We start from the raw sequence: 24,868 nt of genomic DNA on the forward strand, positions 1-24,868 counted from the left end.
TATTATTATTATCGCTTACTATTATTATTTACTATTATTATCATCATCATCTACTATTATCATCATTTATTATTACTAAAATTATTACTACCATTGTTATTTTTATTATTTACAGATAAGTAATGCTGTTCAGAGATAAGCCTCATTACTATTAACAAATAATCAGTATTTTCAGAGAATTCAGGATATCATCATTATTTGCAGATAATTCAGAAATTCTTTTTTTTTCCACATTTTAACATTTTTTACTTCATATTTTAAGCACAGAAACAATGTCTTTCAGCTGGGCAGTTATTTCACCCAATCACTCAGGATATGAAGCAGCAAATATAAGCAGACTAGGTGGAAATAATTAATAAAGCAGCTGATTAATGTTTCTTTCCCCACGCAGAGGGTGCTGAGTGGTGTCTTTGAAATGATCCAGCGCAAAATCTAGAAAGGAACACCCCCAAAAAGTCACGGTTTGCAGGAAGCAGATGTGTGGAAAGGCAAAGCGTGGGGACGAAGGGACATGGCTGCCCTGGACGTGCTGGGGAACAGGCCGCTGGCCACCCCCTCACACCATCTGCTTGCTCCCCTGCAACACGAGCGGCCTGGTGACCTCAACCCTCCTTGGAGACCCCAGCAACTCCTTGGGGGCCCAGCCCTCCTGGGGACCCAGACAATATAAGGGGGACCTAAAACCTTTAGAAGGCGTCCAAAGGAGAGCAGCAAAGGTGGTGAGGGTCTGGGGACAAGCTGTATGAGTAGTGGCTGAGGTCCCTTGGTTTGTTCAGCCCAGAGCAGAGCAGGCTGAGGGGAGGCCTCATGGCGGCCTGCAGCTCCCTCACGAGGGGAGCGGAGGGGCAGGCGCTGAGCTCTGCTCTCTGGGGACAGCGACAGGACCCGAGGGGACGGCATGGAGCTGGGACAGGGGACGGTCAGGCTTGGTGTCGGGAAAAGGTTCTTTACCAGGAGGGTGGTCAGAAAATGGAACAGGATCTGCCAGGGTCACTGCACGGAGCCTGCCAGAGATCAGGAAGCATTTAGACAACTCTCAGAAATAGTTTCATTTTTAGATAGTCCTATGTGGAGCCAGGGGTTGGACCCTATGATCCTTGTGGGTCACTTCCAACCTGGGGTATTCTATGATTCTGTGACGTTCTTATGGACCAGGAGCCTCTTGGGGAACCCAAATCTCCTTAGGGACCCCAGCCCTCCTTATGAACCGCATCCCTCCTTGTGGACTCCAGCCCTCCTTGGGGACCTCAGCCCTCCCTGGAGACCCAGCCCTGGAGGGAGCAGTGACACTCATGCAAACACTCACATCACTGCCATGGCCATCATTCTTCTCGATTTTAACCTGCAGGAAAAACATGTCCGTTTGTCTGGGGACTCGTCTGGCCCACTGCACATGCACTGCCCTGTCTCCATACCCACCGCCTCTAAGTAGAAATCTGCCAAGTCCAGCAGGTAGAGTGCGAAGTGGATGCAGTTGTTTTCCGTGAGACTGTACTGGGCTGTGCTGTTTATCACCTCCTTGACTTTTTTCTGGAAAGCATCAAGGTCAACCCCAGCCTTTTTCCTATAAATCTGGCATTCCCCCCTCTTATTTAACATAGCATGGAAGCCTTCCTTGCTGATTTGTCCTCCATTTGCATGATTGTCTGTGTCTGGAAAGGAAAGAGCTGGCCATTACCATGTGCTTTCACTGGCCACGGCCATGACCTGAATGGAAGATGGGGAGTATGGGCTCACTCTGGAAGTGGATGACCTCTTCATCCCCACAGTAGACAGCAGCATGCCTGAAGAGTCTTGGGAAAATTTCATATTTGTCCTGTATGGAGAAGAGCAGGATGTCCCCGGGCTGCAGTTTGCTCTCCAGCGGCACCTCTTCAAAATTTGTTGTGAACCAAGGCACAGTCATCTGGAACAGGAACTTGGTTGCCTCACTCGCTCTCCAGGAAGAACGCTTAGGAGAGAAAGGGAATATGCAGCTTCAACATGGGGCAGAAGTGGCCCTCATTGCCCCAAAACACTGCCAGTGGAGGTCTCTCTGTGTACCCTGCCCCAGGACAGCACATCCCCTGCAGAAGCACTTGGAGGAAAGGTGAGAAATCCCAAATCATTCTACTCACAAAAATGTACGACATCCTCAGGCCCACACTGGGAGTGAAGAAGAGCTACCCTGCACCAGGCTGTCCTGCCCTGGTTCTTTGTGTGCTCAGGGATGGGCCCAAACCTGCACTTTACCCTTGCAATCTCTGATTGTAGGGCTGGTTTTCAGCACACCTGATCCATCCTGCCCCTGTCCTGATGCCCTTTGGCACAGAGCTGCTCCTTTCTGCTGATTCCTCCTTCCCAAGCCACAGGGACATTTTCTCCTCCCTCGGGAACCCTTTCATGGGCATGAAGCAGCCCAGGAGCTCTCCCATGGGTGTGGGAGCTGACCAAGTCCCCAGAAGAAAGCCCAGAGAGACCTGGAGCAGCTGTTGTGGTTTTGGCTGGACATCCTGGGACCCAGACTGAGCTCAAGCCACTGGGACTGTCACCTGTGGATGAGTCCACGCGGCAGCATGCATCCCCTGAAGTGCCTGTGACATCTACTCTGGAAAAATTCCACACCAGGACAGGTAGACCTTGAAGCATCTTCAGCCGTGGATTAGTCCATGACACAGCAAGTAGACCTCTAAGGGACTGTGGCTCATGGATAAGGCCACACCAGAACAGGTACACCCCTAAGGGACTGTGGCCAAAGGAAAATCCCAGGCTGGAGCAGGGACAAGGGTTGGAGTTAATTGCAATGTTAAACCCTATGGCCTGGTCCAAAAGAGCAAGGGGTGGAGACTGTAATGGAAATGCCTTTAAATTGTTGTAACCCATGATCTGAGTTGCGTGTTATAGGAAGTCCTGTATCAGGACTATAGGACTGAGGTGGATGGGCCTCACAAGAAGCAGTGCAAGAACAGCAGTGACCTGACCTGAGATGGCTTTGGCATCCAATAGCTCCATGCAACACACCGCCCCTCCTGTCCCGAGTGACTGCCGTAACAGATAGAAGCTAATCATGGACTAAAAGAACTCAACAGACATTTTATGGACATTCGGCAGGGGTGGTCCATAGACTATGGCAATTATCTTTGTGTATTGATCAAAGGGTGGTGGTTAATAAGAATGTCTTAGAAAGCGTGGGACCTGAGCATGGTGTAAGTGGTATGGAATAAAGGGTGGATATTGTCATGGTTTTGGCTGGGAGACAGTTAATTTTCTTTGTAGAGGCTGGTATGATGCTGTGTTTGGGATTTTTGATGAAAATAGTGGTAGAAACACACTGGTAGTTCGGTTGCTGCAGAGCAGTGCACACAGAGCTGAGGACATTTCTGCTTCTTCTGCTGCTCTGTGAGTGAGGAGGCGGGGAGTGCACAAGGAGCTGGGGGGACTGGGAACAAACCATGACATCGGGGCTCCTCTACCCTCTCTCCTCCAGGCAAGAGGCAGCAATCTGAAGGGCAGAGGTGAGTTTATCTGCAGGGGACACCAGGAAGCAGCCACTCTCTTCTTGGAAGGCAGGAAGGGGTGGTGGCGTTGGGCTCCTCAGAAGGGAAAGCAAAAGTGGAAAAGCCAATGCTGGTGCTGGGCATCTCCTGCTGGGGCAGGCGGTGGCCGAGGGGCTTAAAGCCAGCATTTGTCCCCATGACAGACAAGTTGCTGTGGTGTCCTCATGCTGCAGTAGTGTGGGCTTTCACATGCAACCTTTTATTGAAAAGCTGTGGGCACATGCCAGCACCCACATCCACACCCTGCACCCAATCCTGCACCCCACATCCACACCCTGCATCCCACACCTTGCATCCAATGTCCCGCATCCCACACCACAAAGCCTGCATCCCACCTGCACCCTGCATCCCCCAGCTCACATCCTTGGCCTGCACCCCACATCCCATACCCCACACCCTCCAGCCTTTATCCCACATCCCGCTGGTGGCCCAGAAAGGATGCTCCAGCCCTGTGTGCTTCCCAGGTCGCATCACCACCTTCTTCACTGCAGCTCTAGGGACATCTAGGAGAGAAGACAGCTCCAGTGACACTCAGCCGGGGTGGGTATTGTGGTCCCGTAGGCTTTGGGATGATGGCACCCACCATGTCCCCAGCGAGCTGGCCCAGCCCGAGCAGGGCAAGAGCGAAGTGGACACAGTTGCAAGTGACAGCATCATACTCCAGCACCATGTCCATGGCTGCCTGGACCCGCTGCTGCAGGGTGGCCACATCCAGCCCCTGCTTCATCCGCAGCACCTTGGCAGGGCCCCGTGTCCGCAGGAGGTGGCTCTTACTGTGCTTGGCCACGATCCCTGTTGGGGACGTTCCCAAGGCACCTGTGGGGTGGAGGTGATGTCCCCCAGGGAAGGTTGGGGTCACCAAGAAGCATTGGGGTCACCAGGAGGTTGGGTCCCCAAACAGGATTGATGTCCCCAAGGAGGTTTGGGGTCATCAAAAAGGGTTGAGGTGCCCAAGGAGAGCTGGGAGTCATCAGAGAGGGTTGAGGTGCCCAAGGAGGATTAGGGTCATTGAAGAGGGTTGAGGTCACCAGGAGGGTTTGGTCTCCAAATAAGGTTGAGGTGCCCAAGGAGGGTTGGGTCCCCAGGAGGGTTGATGTCCACAAGGAGGGTTGGGGTTATCAAAGAGGGTTGGGGACACCAAGAGGGTTAGGTCCCCAAGCAGAGTTGGGGCTATCAAACAGGTTTGGGGGGCACCAAGGGCATTAGGGTCCCCAGGTAGGGGGGGGGGCTGGGGACACCAAGAGGGTTGGGTTCCCAAGGAAGGTTGAGGTCACTGAGTAGGGTTGAGGTCCCCAAGGAGGGTTGAGGTCACCAAGGAGGAGATGCTATGCCCCATGTCCCTTGTGCAGGGATGCTCCCCCTGCCACTCACCTTCCAGGTGGATGATCTCCCCGTTGCCACAATAGACACCGGCATGGGCACCCCACCAGCCAGGGCCACCCGAGGCCAGTGGGAAGAGAAAGAGGTCCCCAGGCTGAGGCTCCACCACCCCGTTGGGCACAACATCAAAGTGTTGACTGAGCAGCCCCTCACAGAGGAAGAATGCCGCCGTGCTCGCCACTCCTGCCACTGCCTGGGGACACCACCATGTGTCACCTCCAGCCAGGTGCTGTGGGTGGAGCACTGTCCCACTGGCTTGTCCTCATCCCACAGTGGTTTTGGGTTTCCATGGACCAGGAAAAGGATTTGGAAGTCATCTCCAGCTAGCACAAGTAGACTAGGTCCAGAGCACCCATGGGTGCTGAGTAAAAGCCAGTTTTGCCCTGTTATGTGATGGGATGGGTGGTGTGGAACGCAGGGGGGACACTGGCACTTACCTGCTTGGAGCTGCTCACCTGGAAGGACAAATACTCACGGTCACCCCGGTGGCACTGGGACCCAACCTGCCCCAGATGCAGACAAATTTGGGGCAGCGTCACCAACGTGTGTCCCTTGATGTCAACCACCCCCCCCCCCCCCCCCCCCCCCCCCCCAACCTGAGCAGTGCCACCCGAACCTGCCGCACCCAGGAGCGCAGCCAGTGCCAGGGCTCGAGGAATGGTGGGACCTTGTTCTGCAGGATCTGCAGCATGGAGCTCACCTGGGGGGAGAGAGTTGGACCAGAGCTACCCTGGTGTCACAAATCCTGGTGGCACCCATCCCTTGTGGCACCCACCTCATCCTCAACACCCTCCCCATGCACCCACGGTCCCTTGCCCCCAAACTCAATGCAGATGGTGCAGGGTGTCAGGACCCCAGGGTGACACCATGGGGACGGGATGCGGTGGCCTCCTTGGTGGCTCCCCAGCTACCTGTGCCAGGAGGTTCATCTGCAAGGACAGACATGGTGGGGGCCATGGTGCTGTGCCAGCCCCAGCTTGGGGACAGTGGTGTCCCCAAGTCTTCGGTGGTGCCACGTCACTGAGCACTGAGCCCTGGCCTCGGGCACTGTGCCATCACTGGGGACGTGGCTTCGCCTGTGCCCCCCCTCGCCACCCTTACCTTGGGATCGCCTCCGTTGTCCCCTGGTTCTGCTGCGGTCCCCAAGCCGCAGGACCCCGACTTGCTGGCAGTGCCCGTGCCCAGGAATGTGCCCAGACTGTCCCGACCGGCCCCACCACTGCCAACGAACCCGCCCCATCCTGGTGACACGGGGCCCTCCCAGGGGCGTCCCCCCCAGTGGGACATTTCTTCAGCAAACTCCTTGGGTGACCGTGAAGTTGTCGCAAGATGCCCTCAATGATGGACCTGAGCCCAATGCCACTGGGGTGGTGCTGCCACCCGCCTATGGCCACCAGAATGTCCCCAGGGAGACACTTGCCCCTGGGGCCTGGTTTCACGGCCGGGTCAACCCTGGAGCCACATTAAAGTTTTAGCTGGGGGTCAGCAAAGGCTTTGGCAAGGATCGGCGTGGGTGACCTGGGAGCTGTCACCACCCCCTGCCCGCTGCCACCCGGCGTCATTTGTCACAGCAAGGGCACAAAGGGAAAAGGAGCCTCCGGTAAAGGAGAGCTAATGATGGGTGAAACCGGAGCCTGGCCTCGACACGGCTGAGTGCCGGTGTCTGCGTTAACCCATCACAGCTACCACTGGTGCCACCAGGGGCTGCGCCAGGCCGGCAGAGTCCCACATCCCTCTTGTCCCCTTCTAGAACTTCTTGTTTTCTTCTGGTTGCTTTTGTCCCCTCCTGATCCCCACCACCAGCTCCTGGTCCCCATCATCCCATCGTGGTCCGCACCATGCCCTCCTGCACCTCACTGCCTCCTCCTGATCTTTGTCAACTCCTCCTGGTTCCCATTGTCCCCCCCCAGTCCCTGTTGTCACCTCCTAGTCCCCACCATCCTCTCCCATGCTCCATCATCATCTTCTGGTCACTATAAAATCCTCCAGGTTTCTGTTGACCCCTCCTGATCCCCTCATCCCCTCCCAGAGCCAGTCAGGCCTTTCTGGTCATCATCACCTGCCCCCCGATCCTTGTTGTGCCCTTTTGGGCTCTGTTATCGCCTCCTGGTCCCCACCATCCCCTTCTGGTCCCCACTGTCTCCAGCTGTGCTTCACCATCTCTCTGTGGTCTCCATCAGGCCCTTCTGGTCACCATCACCCCTGCCTGAGCCTTGTTGTCCCCTCCTGGTCGCTACCACCAGCTCCCAGGCCCCATCATCCCCTTCTGGTCCCCATCACCTCCTCTTGGTCCCTGTCACCTCCTCCTTGTCCTCATCACTCCCCCCCCCAGTCCTCATCGTCTCCTCTTGGTCTCCACCATTGATCCCTTCTGGCCCCCATCACCCACTCCTGGTCCCCACCTTGTCCCCTGGGTCCCCACCACCCCCTTCAGATCCCCACCATCTCCTGCAACCACCAGAAGGAGCAGGGCTTCCAATGTCCCCAGCTGAGCCATCCCCTGACTGGAGAACATCCGTGTGCTCCCCATGGCTGCTGGGATTAGGGCACGGGTCTCAAGACCGCCAGCAGTATCTAGGGGTAATTAGTAAATTAGTAATTAAATGCTGGGGAGAAGGGGGGGGGGGCGATCCCAAGGTTTTAGGCTGGGTAATCCCGCGGCATCTGTCACGGAGCTGGGTCACGGGCTTTAACGTTTGCTCCTTCACGTGGGGACCCCAGCACTGGGGCCACTGGCAGCCCCTCGGCGGTGGCATCAGGCACCGCCAGGTCCCTGACTGGCCCCGCTGCCCCAATGGGGTGCTGGTGGGGACACTGCAGTGGGAACCCATGGGTGGGGGACCCACAGATGGGTGCAAGGGCAAAAGCGGGGGTGGGAGCAATATTTTTGTAATTATTGGATTTCCTCGGTGTGATGATTATTGGCCGGCAGCAGATGGCTGCTGGGGCTAATCCCCCTCCCAAATCCTGGCTCCGGAGCTGGCTTTTTACCGGCGGCACAGAGCAGAGTGCGGTGGGGCGACAAATTAGCCGAGTCAGTGCCTATTGCCATCCGCACGGGGCTGAAAGCCCCACCGCCATGGGGGTGCCCCTTTATGCCGTTTCCCCCCCCACACACATAGAATCATTAAGGTTGGAAAAGAACCTTCAAGATCATCTGGTCCAAACATCCCCCTACCACCAATATTACCCAGTAGAACATGTCCCTAAGCACCACATCCAACCCCATCCCATTCCCCATCCCCATCCCCATCTCCATCCCATCCCATCCCATCCTCATCCTCATCCCATCCCATCCCATCCCATCCTCATCCTCATCCCAATCCCATCCCATCCCATCCCATCCCATCCTCATCCTCATCCCAATCCCATCCCATCCCCTCTTCATCCCATCGCATCCCCTCCTCGTCCCAATCCCATCCCATCCCCATCCCATCGCATCCCATTCCCTCCTCATCCCAAGCCCATCCTATCCCATCCCATCCACATTCCCATTCAATCCTCATCCCATCCCATCCCCTCCCCATCCCCATTCCCATTCAACCCTCATCCCACCCTATCCCAATCCCACCCCATCCCAATCCCATCCCATTCCATTCAGTCCTCATCCCATCCCATCCCATCCCATCCCGTCCCAGTCCCCCCCAACGCCACCCCCCCCATCCCATCTCCAGTGGCCACGGGGGGGTTTTAGCACCTAAAGCCCTCAAATCCCAAATTGTGCTGCCCTGTCACGGCAAGGGTTTAGCGGCCGTTGCATAACCCCGGGGCCACCTGGCCCCCGCGCTGCCGCGTCAGCAGCCGCGGCCCAAAGCCCCGGGAGCCCCCCCGGGGGGGACACCAAGGCTGCTGGCCTCAAGGAGGGGGGGAATCGGGGACATGGATGTGGGGCACAGCCCCACGCACCAGCAATAAGCTGCTTGGGGTGTGTGTGTGGGGGGGGGGCTTCAATCATCTCCCTCGATCAGGGCTTGTAATTAATTGCTTGGGAGCAGGGAAGGGGGGAGTGTCGCCCCCCCCCCCCCCCCCCCCCGTAATTACCTTTTTTTTGTTGTTATTCCCCTCTAAACTCCTTAGCAAGGGGCTTATGCGCTTACAGGGCCTGGTGGGCGCAGCATGGATGGGGGGGGCCAGGACACCCCCCCCACCCCAACCTCCCTCCCGCAATCTCAGCCCTCCACTTTTGGGGGCGGCTGCATGGCAGTGCCCCCCCCCCCCTGCCCCATGTCCCGCCACAGGTGGCTTTGGTGGCTTTGGTGTCGCGGGGTTTAGGGTTACAGGGAGGCGGCCGGGCTGGGGCTCAGCACCTTTTTAATTCTTCATTGCGTGGCTGATTGATCGCCCCCCCCCGCGCAGACACTAAAGATTAAGACGGTGACAAACAGGCGGCTGCTTACACAGCGCCCGGCGCTAATCTGCCTTGAAGAGAGCACGGCCACGGCCCCCAGCCCGCAGAGCTGCCTGGCGGTGGGAGCAGCCCCGCGGCGGGGACAGGGACGGGGACAGCCCGGCATGGCTGCGTCGCCGGAGGGGTCGGTGGTGAGCGCCGGGCTGGAGGACAGCCCCTCGGGTAAGAGCCAGTGCCCCGCTGCACGGGTCTGCCACCGCTGTCCTTCGGGATGCTCGGGGTCCTCCACCGTGGTCCTTCTCAGGGATGCCTGGGGTCCCCAGTGATGGTCCTTCTCCGCGATGCCCAGGGTCCCCCGTCCTTCTTCTGGATAGTCCCCGGTCTCCTGTCAGGGTCCCTGCAGCCCCCTGCTGTGCCCCTTCTCTGGATTGCCTGTGGTCCCCGAGCACAGCCCCTTGCTGGGACACCCAGTGTCCCCAGCCCTAGGAACACCGTTCCTTCCCCATTTAAAAGTCCTGTGAGAGCTCATCACAGGGCATCCCGGGGAGATGCTGAGCCCTGTGGAGTCCCTGTTCCTGCCCTCTGGGACATCTGAGGTCCCCCGGGCTGGACCTGTGGAGGTGGGAGTGACCGCATCACCTGGGTGCTGGGGACAGTGGGGAATGGTGGAGGGGGACAAGGGACACGGGGGTGCCCCCAGTCACCCCAAGCATTGTGGCTCTGCTCCTGCAGGGCTGAGCCCGGCCCCCGGCAAGGCACTGAGCCCTGTGCTGCTGTGCAAGGTGTGCGGGGACACCAGCAGCGGGAAGCACTACGGCATCTACGCCTGCAACGGCTGCAGCGGCTTCTTCAAGCGCAGCGTCCGCAGGAAGCTCATCTACAGGTGGGCAGCGGGGGGACGGGGACCGGGGGACAGCCAGCGGGCAGGGGTCTGTGGGGATGGACAGAGACTGGGGGTACAGATGGGGACATGGCATTCACTGGGGTAGGACACCCACCAAGGGAGGGTTTTCACTGGGACAGGGCACCTGTAGGGCACAGGGCACCTAGAGGGGACAAGGCTGACTGGGACAGGACACCCATGGGGGACAGGACACCCATGGGGACAAGAATGTTCACTGGGTAGAGGCCACCCCCCAGAGGACAAGACACCCAGCAGGGACAAAGCGCTCCCAGCATGGGACACCCCTGGGGGGGACAGGGCCACCCCTGCAGGCACAGCCGGGTGCCACCTCTCCCCGCAGGTGCCAGGCGGGGACGGGGCTGTGCCCGGTGGACAAGGCGCACCGCAACCAGTGCCAGGCCTGCCGGCTCAAGAAGTGCCTGCAAGCCGGCATGAACAAGGATGGTGAGCACGGGGGACGCGGCAGGGAGGGAGGTGACAATGGGGGGGTGGCCGTTGTTGATGCCACCGTGTCCCCCCAGCCGTGCAGAACGAGCGTCAGCCCCGCAGCACGGCCCAGATCCGGCTGGACAGCATCGAGCTGGACACCGAGCTGCCCCCCGAGCATGTGGCTGCCACACGCGAGGTCCCCTCGGTCCCCTGCCCAGCCCCGCGTGGCCCCGGGGCCACTGCTGCTGCCACCACCGTCCCCCGCGCACCCACGCCGCCCACCAACCACCGCTTCATGGCCAGCCTGATGACGGCTGAGACCTGCGCCAAGCTGGAGCCTGAGGACGGTGGGTGGCTGCCGGCAGTGGGGGGACACGGGGGTTGCGTCCCCACGGCAGGGTGACACCATGCCACCATCCCCACAGCCGATGAGACGGTGGATGTGACGGGTGGCGAGCCCGAGCGGGCGGGTGGTGAGTACCAGGTGGCGCCGTACCCGGCGGCTGGCCCCGAAAACGTCTATGAGACCTCAGCACGCCTCCTCTTCATGGCTGTCAAGTGGGCCAAGAACCTGCCTGTCTTCTCCAACCTGCCCTTCCGTGACCAGGTGGGGACCACCCCAATACATGAAAGGTGGCAGCGGGATGGGAACGGTTGGAGCCTCCCTGAGGTGTCCCTTCCTGGCCATGGGGGATGTTCCTCTGCCCACCTGCGGGTGCTCCAAGGGGGGTTGATAGGGTTTTGGTCACCCCCCAAGGTGATCCTGCTGGAGGAAGCATGGAGCGAGCTGTTCCTGCTCTGCGCCATCCAGTGGTCCATGCCCCTGGAGAGCTGCCCACTGCTGGCTGTCCCCGAGCCATCCCCCGGCAAGCTGCTGCCTGCCACCATGGATGTCCGGGTGCTGCAGGAGACCCTCGGGCGCTTCAAGGCGCTGGCAGTCGACCCCACCGAATTCGCCTGCATGAAGGCTGTGGTGCTCTTCAAGCCAGGTGAGGGGACACGCCTGGGTCCCCCATGGCCTGTCCCCAAAACCCCCCCCCCCCCAACACCTGCTGTCCTCACAGAGACCCGTGGCCTGAAGGACCCTGAGCAGGTAGAGAACCTGCAGGACCAGTCGCAGGTGATGCTGGGCCAGCACAACCGCTCCCACTACCCAGGGCAGCCCGTCAGGTATGGCCGTCCCCATCCCCAGCAGGTGCCAGGGACACTGGGGGTGGTGACACCACCCACCACCATCCCCTCTGTCCCTCAGGTTCGGGAAGCTGCTGCTGCTCCTGCCGGCGCTGCGCTTCCTCTCCTCCGAGCGCGTGGAGCTGCTCTTCTTCCGCCGCACCATCGGCAACACCCCCATGGAGAAGCTGCTCTGCGACATGTTCAAGAACTGACCACCCCCCGCCGCCACCCGGCCATTGCTCGTTGGCTTTCGGGACCCCCCCATCACACCCCAGGGCTGTTTGTCCCCTTGTCACTCCCTGGGGCTCCTCATCCTGGCCTGAACATGCCCGAGGTGGCGGCCAGGTCCATGGGATGCACCTCGCGGACCAGCTCCCAACCCTGGGGGGCTCGCAGCCCACCCCCCATTTTGTACTCAGAATAAAGAGGGCTTTTGCAGCCAGTCTCCTCCTGCCCTTTGTTTGGGGTCTGGCAGTGGGGACACAGGGGACACCAGGCTGGGGTGGCCGGTTGAAAAACCAGCAGAAAAAACAGATTTCCAGCACCAAGCGGAAAGCCAAGAAGCAAAACCCACCCGAGGACATGGCAACGGGAGAAAATGTCACCTTTCTGGGGCACGTCCCCACGGCGTCAGCCCCCCAAGCATCCCCCCTGCACCAAAGACATCACCCAGTGCCAGGCGCTCCTCGTTACAGCTCTTTAATAAGCGAGGGGTTCACTCGGCCACCAAGCCGCTTTGTACAGCCACACGGTATACGTCGGAGAAATATTACACAAAAATTGCACTTTATACAGAATGACGGCCTTATTGCAGAAGGGAAGGGAACAACATTAATTAAGAAATTAAAGAGAACCGCGGACGCGACATGACAGCTTGCCAGCTGCCCCCCTCCCCGGTGCCGGGGGAGAGATAAATCATTCTCCTTTATATAATTACGCTTTTATTTCTTTTTTTTTTTCTTTTTTTTTAACAGGTAAAATTTATAGCGAGTATGACACAGGATAATATATCCTCTTACAATACATACTTTGTTTTTTTTCTTTTTAATTTACACTCAGCATACTTATAAATTACTTAAAAAAATTTCTGTTAAAAATAATAATTAACAACACGCAGCCCATGTCCTTTCCAGTAGTAAGTACATTCACTTGGTACGAGGAGCGGATCGTCTTCAAAACCTAACCTTTTGCCCCCAAAAAACGGCCATTTACCCTTGAGGGGGAGCAGCTGGGCGCTGGATCCATGCCGGGTGGGAAGCGGCTCAAACACCCAATTTTCCATGATTTCTGGGGACCTAACGCTGACTGCACCAGGCTCTTGCTGGGTGCTCGCGCCGTTTCCAGGCTTTTCCCCAGTAAATTCCTGCCCTTGTGAGCATCGCCGCCCTCCCACCGCGCCCCACTCCGGTCCTAGCAGGGCCCCGGCCCATTTCGCCCAGCGACGGGGGTTTCATTCCTCCCGCTCCCACGCGGGGAGGCAGAGCAGGGACAACTCTTTCTTCCCCCATGCAGCTTAAATCATTTCTCCTTTCCAAATTAAAAAAAAAAAAAAAGGAAAGAAAAAAAAAGAAATGAAAGAAATAAATAAAACATCCCTTGAAATAACTGGCACTTGGGCTGGGAAGAGGGGGCTGCACTGCAGGACCGAACCAATGCCGCGAGCGCCGAGGGCAGGAGCAAGACTGGAAGGAGCCGAGCATCCCCAGCCCCAGTCAAACTAATGCAAAATACCCAGGAAGACGCAATTATTGGTATTTTCCCTCTTCTTGGTGTTTAGGGAAAGGAGCTGAGCCTCAGCCCGCACACGCACGGAACAAGCAGCCTATGCGAAAGGGCAGATCCAGCATTTATTAATCCAATTAGCGTCCCCGGGCTCCTAATCTCTCCTCTCTTCCAGCGACCGTGGTGCATCTCCGAGCACCCCGGCTGCAACCGAGCTGGTGCGGGAGGGATTAAGCCCCCGGTTGTTAGCGAGCACTGATAATTAGCGCTATTGCGGGCACTGCTTCCAAGTGACGCTAATTACAGCCCGGTGGATTTCTCGCCAAAGACGATGTGCGCAGTGACGTGCGCGCTGGCGCCAGGTGACGGGTAGGGACAGTGGGATGCCCGTGGTGACCCCACTTTGCCCATCACTTCCCTTGCCCTGGCACAGAAAAATAAAACTCCTGTCTGGGGAAAAATAGTTAAAAAAAAAAACTATAAAAAAATATTTACAATAAACTCCAGTAAGCCAGAATATAAACAGATAGAGCTTCAAGTAAGTCCTTGATTATTATTATCATTTTTTTAATACTGATGGTCTCAAAAAACAAAACAAAACAAAAAAATAAGAGGAGGGTGGTTAGGTCACATTGAAAAACAAACAAACAAAAAATATGACTTTTGGCAGATTTCCTTAACACTTTTCCATGCACTTGGCTTTTGCTTGAATGACATGATTACAGCGCAGGGGTCTCAGAGCCCACTCCTGCCGGCAGCGCGGCCGGACGCAGGCGCCTCTGTGGGCTTTTGGGCTTTGCTTTCTATGCATTCCTACTTCCTCGCTTGATGATGGGACCTCCGTCCACGGGCGGCCCGGCACAAGGGTTCGGCTGCAGCGCTGTCGCCCGGACAAAGAGCAACGCGCCCTTCCCGAGACGGGACCCAGGGCTTTCCATTTCCCCACCGACATCCCTCTGTCCCTCCTCTGTCCCTCTTGTCCCCAGGCCACCTGCCCCGGCCGCTCCCAACCCCACACCGTTAAGGCCACTGCTGAATCCGTCCCCACCAGCCTTCTGGATTGAGCGCTCGTCTTCCTCTGGCGCTGGCGCCCAAGCAATTGGTGAGGAAGATGGTGACGATAATGATGGTGACAACAGGGGATGCTCGAGGCTTCGCCACAGGGCCAGGGGCTCGCACCTCACACCATGAACTCATTGTTCCCCAGGAGGACGAGCTGCTGGCCGGCGGCCCGGTCGGCCTCGGGGTTTCTCTTGCGGCCCGTGCCCCCCTCCGGTGGCTCTTTGGTTTTCGGGGGGGAGTTCTTCACACTCTTCAGTTTCTGCTTGCCCTTCTCTGGGTTGAAGGTCCCGCGGGTGGTGAACTGGGGGCGGTCGTCGGGTTGCCCCGAGGTGGGCTCGGGGGGTTCGCCTGACCCCCCCGCTCGGTAGAAGGGCGATTTGGAGTACATCTGGAAGCGCTTGCGAGGCAGGTGGGGTAAGCAGGAGGTGGATGACTGGGAGGAGGAGGAGGAGGAGACGATGGAGGCATCCGCCGTGTCCACCACGTCCGGCCGCGTCCTGGGGTGCCTTCGCAGCCGGCTGTGCCCCTCTGCCTTGGTGGGACGCAGGGAGCTAAGTGCTACGCTTCGCTCTGAGGAACAGGGACCACAGGAGGGTTAATGGCCTGGATCTGGCCTTTGACAGGCACCTTGTTACTGCTCGCCCATCTCACTAACGCCAACCACGCTGCTACGTGCAGAGCAGGCAGGCTGACTGTGGAATGGCTTAACCAAAAAAAAAAAAAAAACAGTTCCAGGGAGGCTTTTACTCACCCGAACGATCGGAGATGGCTCCTTCAGAGTCAAAGTTTAGGTTTTCAGAGCTGTCAGCAGTGCCGATGGAGGCTTCGGATTCGAGCGTTTCATCATCAGAGGCACGGGGCTCGAGCGTCAGCATCTCAAACGTCAGCTCCTCCCTGTGAAAACCAATCCCGTGACCCAACAGGACTGAAAAAGGGGGGAAGGAAAACAAGAGGGACATGGAGAAGTCCTCCAGCTCATCCCAGGAACAGCACACCAACCCTGGAATGCAACCGCGCTCAAGTCATGCCCAAACTGAACCTATAGGCATCAGGCGTGGGAGCGAGCATGGCTTGAACTGAAGGCCAGACTCACTTTTCCTTCTGCAGGCTTTCGATCTGCTCAGTCAGCACCCTCTCCTCCTGCTGCATGGCTGCTTGCTGCTGCTCCGTGACGTCCATCTCCATGGCCTCCTCGCTGCTCATGGTCTCCTCAGGGACATCTGACACCGAGGGCAGGCGTACGGCGACGGGAGACGTTGGGCTGGGGTAGGTGCCACGCCGTATGCGTCCTTTGCCCTGGAGATAAATGTTGGTGTCAAGCAAGACCCCAAACAGGATTATTTGGCAAGCCTGCAGGACATCTCAGGTGCCACCAGCTTTCTCCCCTGAGTGCTCCACTCCCAAGGAGTGGAGGAGATGGCCCCAGCCTCCACTTGCACCCCAGAGGCTTCAAATCTCATGCCCAGCTAGGAGATGTACCAGGAGCACTCAACGCACTGGGGAAGGTGGAGATGAAGCCAATGCACCTTGACCAGCTACGCATGACCCAAAAAAAGCCAAGCACATGCTGCTTCTACAAATCTGGGCGGTGTGAACAACGGTGTTGGCTTTGGATGGAAGGAAATGCGGGCATGCACATGGGGACACTGCCTGTTCTTGGGGTGCTCACCCTCCCTGGCAGGGAGGTATCACAAGACTCAACACAATGGTGCAACGGGACGGCAGGTTGAAGAGGAGGGTCTGCTAACCAGGTGGAAAATGGGAGGAAGTGCTGCATGAGAAAACTGGGTGAGGAACAGCTGGAGAGCAGCAAAAATGAATGGTTGAGAAACATCTGTGAGCATCCTTCAAAAGTACAAGCCCCTGCAGGACACCTGTCAAATGCAGCAGTGCCAGAGCTACTGACTTCCACCTGGAGTTAAGGGAAGATTTAATGCAGCTGTGCCAGCAGCCCCCCCTGTGCTGAAGAGCCCTGAGGAATCATGTATTTTTACTAGTATTAAAACTTCTGACTATGAAAATGGTCTCAAATAAGGGTATCATGGATGGAGGAATATTACACATGCAGCTGGACTCTGCTTTAACTTTGGAGGAACAGCTCCACAGACTTGCTCCACAGGGTAAAAGGAAAATGCTGTTTTTTTGATACGAAGGATGCTGTGGAGTAGCTGCCGGGGCTCACACGTTAGAAAGATTTTAATCACGACTGAGTCGTAACTGAACACAACCCATCATCCGAATTCAGGATCCTGAGATGACCAGGTCTTAGGACACCAGTGCAAGGCGGAAAACCCGTCACTTGCCTCCACTCCACTCAAAAGCTGCCCTCGTCCTTCAACCGATCATATTATTTCTTAGGTGGTGAATACAGATCCCCCTTCTAGTTCTTGCTGTGCTCTGCCCTGTTCACAAGCTCATTGCAATGCATCTTCTCTTCCTATAAGGCTATCTAAGCACTGTAGCTGGGACATCTCTTGGTCTTTCTCATAACCCACATGCCCAGAACACAGTAAAAGAGACTCTTTTTTTTTTCTTCTTTGAAAGCAAAAAACTATCAGAAATGTGAGCAGGGATCTTTCTTCAAGCTACAAAGCATCCCTATACTGATGTCAATGGGACACAGCTTGTGTGGGAGGCAATGCTGAGCATTTCTCCCATCTGCAGTGTCTGTTAAGTTCTCCACCCCGTACAAATGCTGCTGCTTGGTGCTGAGACATGAGATTTGCTCCATTTTACCCTTTCATCTCCCAGTGTCGCACCTGGGAGAGCTTTCTCCAGCTGCAAAGAAGCTTCTGCGCCCCAGAGCAACGTTACTCTGATGGCAACCTCATCACGTGGGCTCCTGAGCTGAGGCACAGCCACCTGAATCCTATTAGCAAAAACCCCTGAGCTCCCAAAGATCCCCAGCACCTCGTGTATTGCCCTCCCTGCCTACGGGGTGGTCAGCAGCGAGCGGATGCTGCGGTGACGACGTACACGTGGGCTTTCAGCAAAGCCCTCTTCTCTCCCAGCTGCCACGAGTGGAAAATTTCCTGGCGGCTCGGATGTGCGTTTGCTCACAGCACAAGGGCTTGCGCCTCCGCTGCTGGCTTTGCTGCGTCAGCCGAGCGCTTGTCTGGGCTAAAATGAGGAAGGCCACACCACTTTCTGGTCTATTTAATGTGTCTGCTAAGACTGGTGTTTGCTCCAAAAGCCCCTGAGCAGAGGGCTTGCAAAACAGTGTCCAGGGTGGCATGGTTCAAACCCAGGTCTCCTTTTTCCCCAAACAATTGTGGATGCAGAAGGGTGGGGAGAAGCATCATGGGCTGAAAGTGGTGTAAAGCTCCACAAGCTTCCCTGTCATCCTAGGGCAGTGTTTGCGGTCTGTGTCTATCCTATGTCTATCATGGTCTCACTGAGGAGCGCATTGCTGCAGTGGCTCATGTTGGGATAGAGAGGTGAGGGAGGGGTGGGGACATTAGGAGCTGCTAGGTCCCCAGATTCATCCTGGGCTGTCCCAGCCATCAGGGTGCAGCTGGCCTCACATCCAGAGCCTTTTGGTGGATGCCTCGCCCTCCCCACAGCCTGCGGGATTTACCCACCATAGCCAACGCAACGCCTTCATGGCACGGTGCCTAAACGCATCCCGAGCAGAAATCGTGGATGGAAGGGAAGAGTCAAAGAAAGCTGAAGTCAGAGAAGCACAGAAACAAAAACACTAAAGAAAAACAAGATGTGAGGGCAAAAGCTGCTTTTCACGAAGCTGCATGCAGGGGCGAGGGCAGCCCTCAGGGGAGCCCGGCAGATGCGACCGCTCCTGCTCCTGGGTGGGAACCAGCTGGTCCGAGAGAGGCGCCTGCACGGGGACAAGACGGGAACGTCACGGACAATGGCCGGTGGCACGGGACTGGAATGAGCGGCGGTCACACACAATGGAGGGACGCGGCTGGCACAGAGCACCGTGCAGTTAATACATACCGGGATTGAACTGCGGGTTATGCTCATAAATCTAACTGCAATTAGTACGGGTTTCTGGATTAGAGAGGACATGAAAAGGAAAGCAGAAGGTTAGAGTGCACATGCCATCGCCCTCCAAAAGAACCATTTTTTGTTCATTTTTGTCTTTTTTTTTTAACCGGGACGAGTGAGGCAGCTCTCTGCTGCATCTGCGCCAGCGCACGGCCGAGCCCCAAGCTTGGCAAAATGACTCTGGGAATTGCTTGGGCTTAGTCCCAGAAGCAGCACCTGTGGTCAGAAGTGCCTCGAGGGCAACAGCGGGCAGCTCGGCCCCGTAGCACAAACCCAGGCCGAGTCTGTCCTGATCCCACAGCCAAAAAGCCAAACGTAGCGTGTGTCGGCAGCCCGCTGGTGTGCCGGGGCGAGACGGACCCAGACCCCGCTGTCGCTCACCCCAGAAGCATGGAAGCTCGATGAGATGGTTCAGGAAGGAGCCTTGGGGGAGCTCGGTTTGGGTTTGGATAGCATTATTGAGCTCGTCTGCACCAAAAAGAGGACAAAGCAAGGCCGTGGTTATGGGTTGCTTCGGTCCAGGTCTCCCTGGTGTTTGTGCATGAGGTGACAGCAAGGTGGTTGTAAGCAGAGGGCAACCAAAGGCTTGATTCAACTTAGGACCCAATTGTTCAAGTGAGCAAAATAAAGCCTGAAATGTAACCAGGAGCCTCTGATCTCAAGCGACTACATCTCCACGGTGCCTTCTCTCAGGCTTCTGGCAGACTTTTCCCATCGCCTTTGCTGAACTCTTGTTTTTGTAAAACTCCCTGAAAACCCGGGGAGCTGCCATAGGGCTGGACACGGGTCCTGTGCTGCCTGGGGTGGGATGGTTTGGCAGGTGCAAGGGGGCAGGGAGGCTGGAATAAGCAGGGGGAGGTACGGCAGGGTTCCTTTGGGTGAGAGGAGAGGACAGGAGAGAAGAGAGCATCAGAGCCAGAGGGAGGTCTGACTTTCCCTGCAGCAAGACAGAAATCCTCCGGGGCTGTGACGGACACACCATGGGAACACCCGATCTCCTCCTGGCTGCAAATTCCCTTGGAGCAGGGAAGGGGACACGAGTCTGTGAGCAGCAGGGACGGGCGCAGCATCTCACCATCGACCTGCGGATCAGGGACAGGCGGCTCTTGGCTTTGTTCTCAGCGAACTCCAGGCTGTTGATGTCCTTGAGGCGAGCCTTGTATTTGTTCATCTGCTCGATGACAATTAGTTCTACGCAGCTGGGGGGTAAAGAAAAGACAAAATTGGTGTCGGAATGGATTTTATCTGAGCTGCCCCTCCCTGGCACAAAGATCTGCCTTGCTTGAGAGCTCCAGCGTGCAAGGATGGAAAAACCCAAGGAAATTCCCTAAAAAGGGTGGTAAAGAACTTCAGATGGACCAAGGAACTTGGACTAGGGGAATTAAAGACCCCCAAGGGTTAAAGCAGAGAAACTCCTGCCCTGGGAACGGAGGGATGGGACAAGGAAAGGAAGATGCAAACCTGTGAAAGGCAGGTTGCTTCTGAGCTGCAAATGCACGCAGACTTGTTTGCATGCAGCTGAGACAGTAACACAGCAACACAAGCTCATTTAGCTGTCTGAGCTGACTTTTTAATGCTGTTGGGATTGTGTTTGTGGAAAAACTTTCCGTGTAATAAAATTACAGGATGTGCTATAGCTGAAGTCTACAAGAGAAAGTACAATGAAATCCCTTGCTGGGACAAGTTTAGGAGATTTATTCAAACTCACTCAGAGGTAGGCAAGGGAGTCTAGCAGGAATGTTTTTGGTATTTAAGGCCAAAAAGGGTCCCACCAGGTGGGTCTCCAAGCATGTTCTGCTCTTCAACAATTTAATACACTTACTGGAGGCAAAAAACCTCTTTAAGTAGCCCAGCCCTTCGCTGGATGGTTTCCCACTACAGTTCATCTCAGATGTCTCCATTATCCATTTTTAAATCTATTTAGTGAGCCAGACTGAATTTGTGCAAGTGCTTCACTTTTTGTAAAACCTTTGCAATTATGTCAAATACCTTAAAGAAATCTAAGTACACAGTATTGCTGCCTACCAAAAAACCTCATCTTCTCCTCAAAAAACAAAACACAACCACAAACAAACAAAAAAATCCCAGCAAATTAAGTAAGAATAAAGACTTAGTTGTCTAAATAAGATTAACCACATCAGCACAAACTCCACTTATTCCTGCTAAGATCTGCTGGGCATGAAGGGTGCAGAGAGCATGTTTTAAAATCCTGGAGAGCGAGTTGATCTGCTCTGGTGGATCCTCCCTTACTTAATAATCCCCATTAACCACCGCTTGGCTGTTGAGAAAACATTAAATACTTCCTTAAGATGCAGTTAATATGCAAAGCTGTACAGTGTTTGTCATTTCCAGGCTAAAGCTCTCTATTTTTGAGCCATCTGACGGTACTAAAGGTTATTGAGTCGTAAGTGGTGACGTGGCCGCAGTCACAGAGCAGGAGCTGGACCATCCCGCCCAGCGCCACATCCTTACGTGGTTGTTTTACTTATGTCCTGAACGCTCTGCAGCGGGTCCGTCGTATCGGGGCAGCGGAGGATGCAGGGAGCGAAGACGATGGCCAAAGCATTAGCTGACATTCGGTTGGTCTCTTCCTGGAGGGCAATCCTAAAAAAAAAAATAAAAAATACAAGGATTACTGGAGAAGCCAGGGATGAAGGCAGCTCCTTCGCCTCTGCCACTGGCAACGAGGAGTTGCAGCCTCCCCACTGGTCCCGTGTACCTGACGAGGTGGAAGATGAGGCGCTCCAAGGTGCTCAGATGGGTGCGGGAGAGCTGGTCGATGACCGAGTAGACTCCCCGCACCGTCTCCTTCCTCTCCTGCAGGCCTGCAGAGAACACACCACCCTTGTCACAGGCACTGCTGGAATCCTCACTGCAGCCCCTGCCACCAGTAAGACATCTCCAAGCCATGGGGGCCGCGGCAAGGGCTCTCCTCCCTCTCATTCCTCTCTCAGCAGGCTCTCTCTGCCCTCCTTGCACTTGGCACACTCTCAGACACACTGATTTCTTTTTTTTTTTTTTTTTGAAAGGGTTGTTTGTTACAGCTGGGAGCTGGAAAGTATACTGTACTGCTAAAAATGATGTTTCTACTTCTTTCTCCTGTTTAAAATGGTACATTCTTCATGCTTACTATCACCATTTAAAAGACAGACCTGGAGAGCAGGTTGAAATCTGCTGAACTCTGATGGAAATGGATGCTACCAAACACAGGGCTGAACTGCCTGTGGCTTTGAGTAAAAATAAAACAAAACAAAACCTTACAGCAAAAAACAGACTTTGAAACGGGACAAATAAGACTGGGGCAAATCAGATGCTTTGGGACTGAAGAGCAAGCAAAGAGTTAGGCACATAAAGCAGCTGACATTTCCCTTAGGAAATGATGATCTGGAGATGATCCGTCCTTTAAAGATCATCTTATCCAATGCCTCACCATAGGCACGGACACCTCCCACAAGACCAGGTTGCCCAAAGCCCCATCCAACTTGGCCTTGAACACTTCCAGGGATGGGGGGGGGCTCCACAACTTCTTTGAGGGTGGTGAGACCTGGGAAGATGTTGCCCAGAGTGAAAAAATTCTTCCTTATACCCAGTCTAAATCTACCCTCTTTCAGTGGCAAAGGATGCTCCTTACCCATCGCCCGCAGAAACTCCTCGTACAGCTCAAAGGTCATGAGAGGGTTGGGCAAGTCTCGGAGCCACTGCTTGAAGACACTGGCAATGACGTGGATGTTGTAGTCATCTAAATTCACATTATCAATGTCTGTTCATTGGGGTTCAGCAGTGCATTGAGAAGGCATAAAAACAAGAGATAATGATCAATATTAAACTGTAAGTGAAGCCAGTGTGTGGATAAGCTATACCTCTATGACAGAAAACATCCACGTGCCACCACACTGCATTCAGCAGCAGGAAATCTGGCATCTTATTTCAGCTTTACACATTAAGACTAGAGGAAAACACATTTTCCAGAGCAAGGAACCTTGGGTGGGATCAGGATTTCTTTTCTTGCTGGCACCATTTCTAAGACGGAGCTTTCCCTCAACTATATTTTTTTTCTGCGTTGCACCCAAAAAGAACAAGCCAGTGACTCAAAAACAGATTTTGGTTTGAGCACTTGGTTGGAGACGTGAAAGCAACGCTTGCTTACACCAAACCCTGCCGTGGCAGAGATTTTTCTTCTGTCTTTTTTCCCTTTTACCTGTATCGAGTCCTTGCCGCAACTCCTTGATCTTGTTGGTGGACCCTGATTTTCTGTAAATGCCCTCTGTGTACAGCCCATGCATTTCTATGTAGTTGATCAGCTTCTCCACCAGCACTGGCACAGCTCGCTCCTCACTGGTCAGCCGGGAGAGCTCCACGCCGAACTGCCGAGACGAGAGCTCGGGATCATACTGATGGGGAAGAGAAAAACGCAAAAGGGCCTAAATGCCTTCCAGAAAGCAATGTGTCAATGTTCAGGCTGTTTCAACTGATCCAGGTTACCTGCAAGTCACAAGCCAAGGACGACAGGACACCCCTGGACCTTAACCTCAACCTGATGTTTTGCTATTACCAGCAGCCCCATAAATGTGCATAGTCCCAGCTTGCAACACAAAATCAGACTCTGGGCATGCACCTGAAGTCATAAACATTTGGGTTTTCTTTGTTTAACCACCGCACCGTGGTTACAGTGTTTTTAGCCAAATGCAGCTGGGCATGGTCCTCTTACCTCCTGCTCCTCCAGCACCATCTCCAGGAATGACTTCACTGCCCGAAGATGATGCACAAAGCAGACCTAACAAAATTTTGACACAAATACCCAGTCCCGGCAAAGGCAATGTGACACAGCATGCACTGGAATGCAGTGATGGGCAAGATGACCCTGAAACAGGTCACAGCTCCTCTTACAACCACTCCTACACCTTTGCTTTTCCCATTCAATGTTGTCCTTTCATCAAAGAAAACATTATCAACCTCATGAGATGATGTGAGGAAGATGACCATGGTATGCTCTGCAGCAAAAACGCCCCAAGAAGCAGGTGGGGAACATCTAGTCCCAGCTACCAGCTGAAATTCATGGTCTGCTCTTCTACCAGCCCACTTGGCTGCTGAAACCACCATCAGATGTAATGCCACAAATGCTGCAGCCTACTTCACTCCAGTGGGAAGTCAAGTTAATTCAGAGACATGGACAAAGCAAGGGCAAAAGCAGTTCCACGTCCACCAAGAGAGATGAGCTCAGCATTTGCTCAAGCTCACCACTGTAAATCTGGAGAAACAGATCTACTCCGGGAGAAGGTTAGAAAGCAGTTACAAAATCAGCCATTGCCGGAAAACAAAAGACATCCTTCTTAAAGCATAATACACAGCTTGTGGCACTCTGTTGCTGAAAACAACCCAAAAAAAGTTAATCCACCAAGCACAGACAAGCCAGAGCCTTCCTACAGGAGGACCTCAAACTGCCCGAACGGAGACACTGTAAATTTATTTCCTCGTGGACTGCACAAAAACTTTGTTGTGCAGAAAAACAAACAAACAAAAAAAAAACAGGAAATGAGAAGGTTCCAAACATCTCTGAGCAACCATTTAGAGCTGCAATTATTTTTAGGTTTCATTTTTCATGGAGAGGAACGAAAAAGGACTGAAAGATCAACTTAGGCAAAACACATCAGTATCTCTTTCACAACATTTAAATAAGAAACTCACTTCAAATAGTGCTATTTTCCTGCAAAATTCCCCTATTGTCCTGCAAAAATTTCATGGCCTCAGCTCCCTTCCTGCTCCATTTCTGGGTGGGTGTCATGGAACCATGGCCAAGGTGATGGGCTCGGACTGCAGACCCAAGAGCATGAGGACCAGCCTGTGAAATAGTGGCATCTAGCAAAGCCTAAAGGTCTCCTCCCTGTAAACAGGAGGCTCGGTTGTTCAGATCTCAAATCACAGATGCAAAAGGTCTAAAAATATGCAAGGCAACGTCTTTGAAAAAATCAGTGATCTCATTAAACTTCTCAGATTTGTAGAACAAAACCTCAGAGAACCCATTCCCAACTCTTACAAAGGTGGACTGCCAGAACGAGAGAAATTGCAGAAGAAATATTGTATCAAAGCAAATATATTCATATATACATACTTATATATATATATATATATTTTTTTTTTCAGATTATTCCTTGGGAAAAATGTAATCATAAGGCTTTATGGAGGCTGTACACCTGAGAAGCCTCTTAGGGTCTGATAAAGCTTTGCACACATTATTATCCTGCCTGCATTATTATTTTGGGGGCATATGCAGCACAAAATAAACTATTCAAAACAAAAAAAGAAAGC

General features: G+C 54.5%; 3 protein-coding genes across 17 annotated transcripts in view; 1 reads left to right on the forward strand and 2 right to left on the reverse strand.

Annotated features, from left to right (window-relative positions):
* Nucleotides 1-560: 560 nt before the first annotated feature.
* Nucleotides 561-2,561, reverse strand: LOC136791674 (uncharacterized). 2 transcript variants are annotated; one of them, XM_067003651.1, is made up of 4 exons: nt 1,738-2,561; nt 1,420-1,652; nt 1,307-1,342; nt 561-1,004 (listed from the first exon to the last, which is right to left on the reverse strand). In XM_067003651.1, the coding sequence occupies exons 1-4, from the start codon at nt 1,904-1,906 to the stop codon at nt 963-965; spliced, it is 480 nt and encodes a 159-aa protein (XP_066859752.1). In that variant the 5' UTR covers nt 1,907-2,561; the 3' UTR covers nt 561-962. The 2 variants fall into 2 exon arrangements, with proteins under 2 accessions (XP_066859752.1, XP_066859751.1); XM_067003650.1 differs by having other exon boundaries at nt 1,307-1,652.
* A 6,867-nt stretch (nt 2,562-9,428) lies between these two features.
* NR2E3 (nuclear receptor subfamily 2 group E member 3) lies at nt 9,429-11,982 on the forward strand. The gene is made up of 7 exons (XM_067004012.1): nt 9,429-9,486; nt 9,799-10,147; nt 10,509-10,612; nt 10,690-10,944; nt 11,023-11,204; nt 11,355-11,767; nt 11,850-11,982. Exons 1-7 carry the CDS (start codon nt 9,429-9,431, stop codon nt 11,980-11,982), a joined length of 1,494 nt encoding a protein of 497 aa, XP_066860113.1.
* Nucleotides 11,983-12,453: 471 nt separating this feature from the next.
* Nucleotides 12,454-24,868, reverse strand: part of MYO9A (myosin IXA) — a 188,275-nt gene continuing 175,860 nt past the window's right edge. For 12 of the 14 annotated variants that reach the window (XM_067004001.1, XM_067004002.1, XM_067004004.1 and 9 more), the window contains 9 exons: nt 22,761-22,953; nt 22,194-22,322; nt 21,282-21,387; nt 21,035-21,166; nt 19,638-19,761; nt 18,512-18,565; nt 15,648-15,850; nt 15,306-15,448; nt 12,454-15,124 (listed from right to left, as the gene is read on the reverse strand). In XM_067004001.1, coding sequence (XP_066860102.1) covers nt 14,673-15,124; nt 15,306-15,448; nt 15,648-15,850; nt 18,512-18,565; nt 19,638-19,761; nt 21,035-21,166; nt 21,282-21,387; nt 22,194-22,322; nt 22,761-22,953 — 1,536 coding nt within the window. In that variant the 3' untranslated portion in view covers nt 12,454-14,672. The remainder of the gene's footprint in view (nt 15,125-15,305; nt 15,449-15,647; nt 15,851-18,511; nt 18,566-19,637; nt 19,762-21,034; nt 21,167-21,281; nt 21,388-22,193; nt 22,323-22,760; nt 22,954-24,868) is intronic. The other 2 variants (XM_067004000.1, XM_067003999.1) reach the window with 1 other exon arrangement.

The sequence above is a fragment of the Anser cygnoides genome, chromosome 11 (genome assembly GCF_040182565.1).
Source record: "Anser cygnoides isolate HZ-2024a breed goose chromosome 11, Taihu_goose_T2T_genome, whole genome shotgun sequence".
NCBI lineage: Eukaryota > Metazoa > Chordata > Aves > Anseriformes > Anatidae > Anser > Anser cygnoides.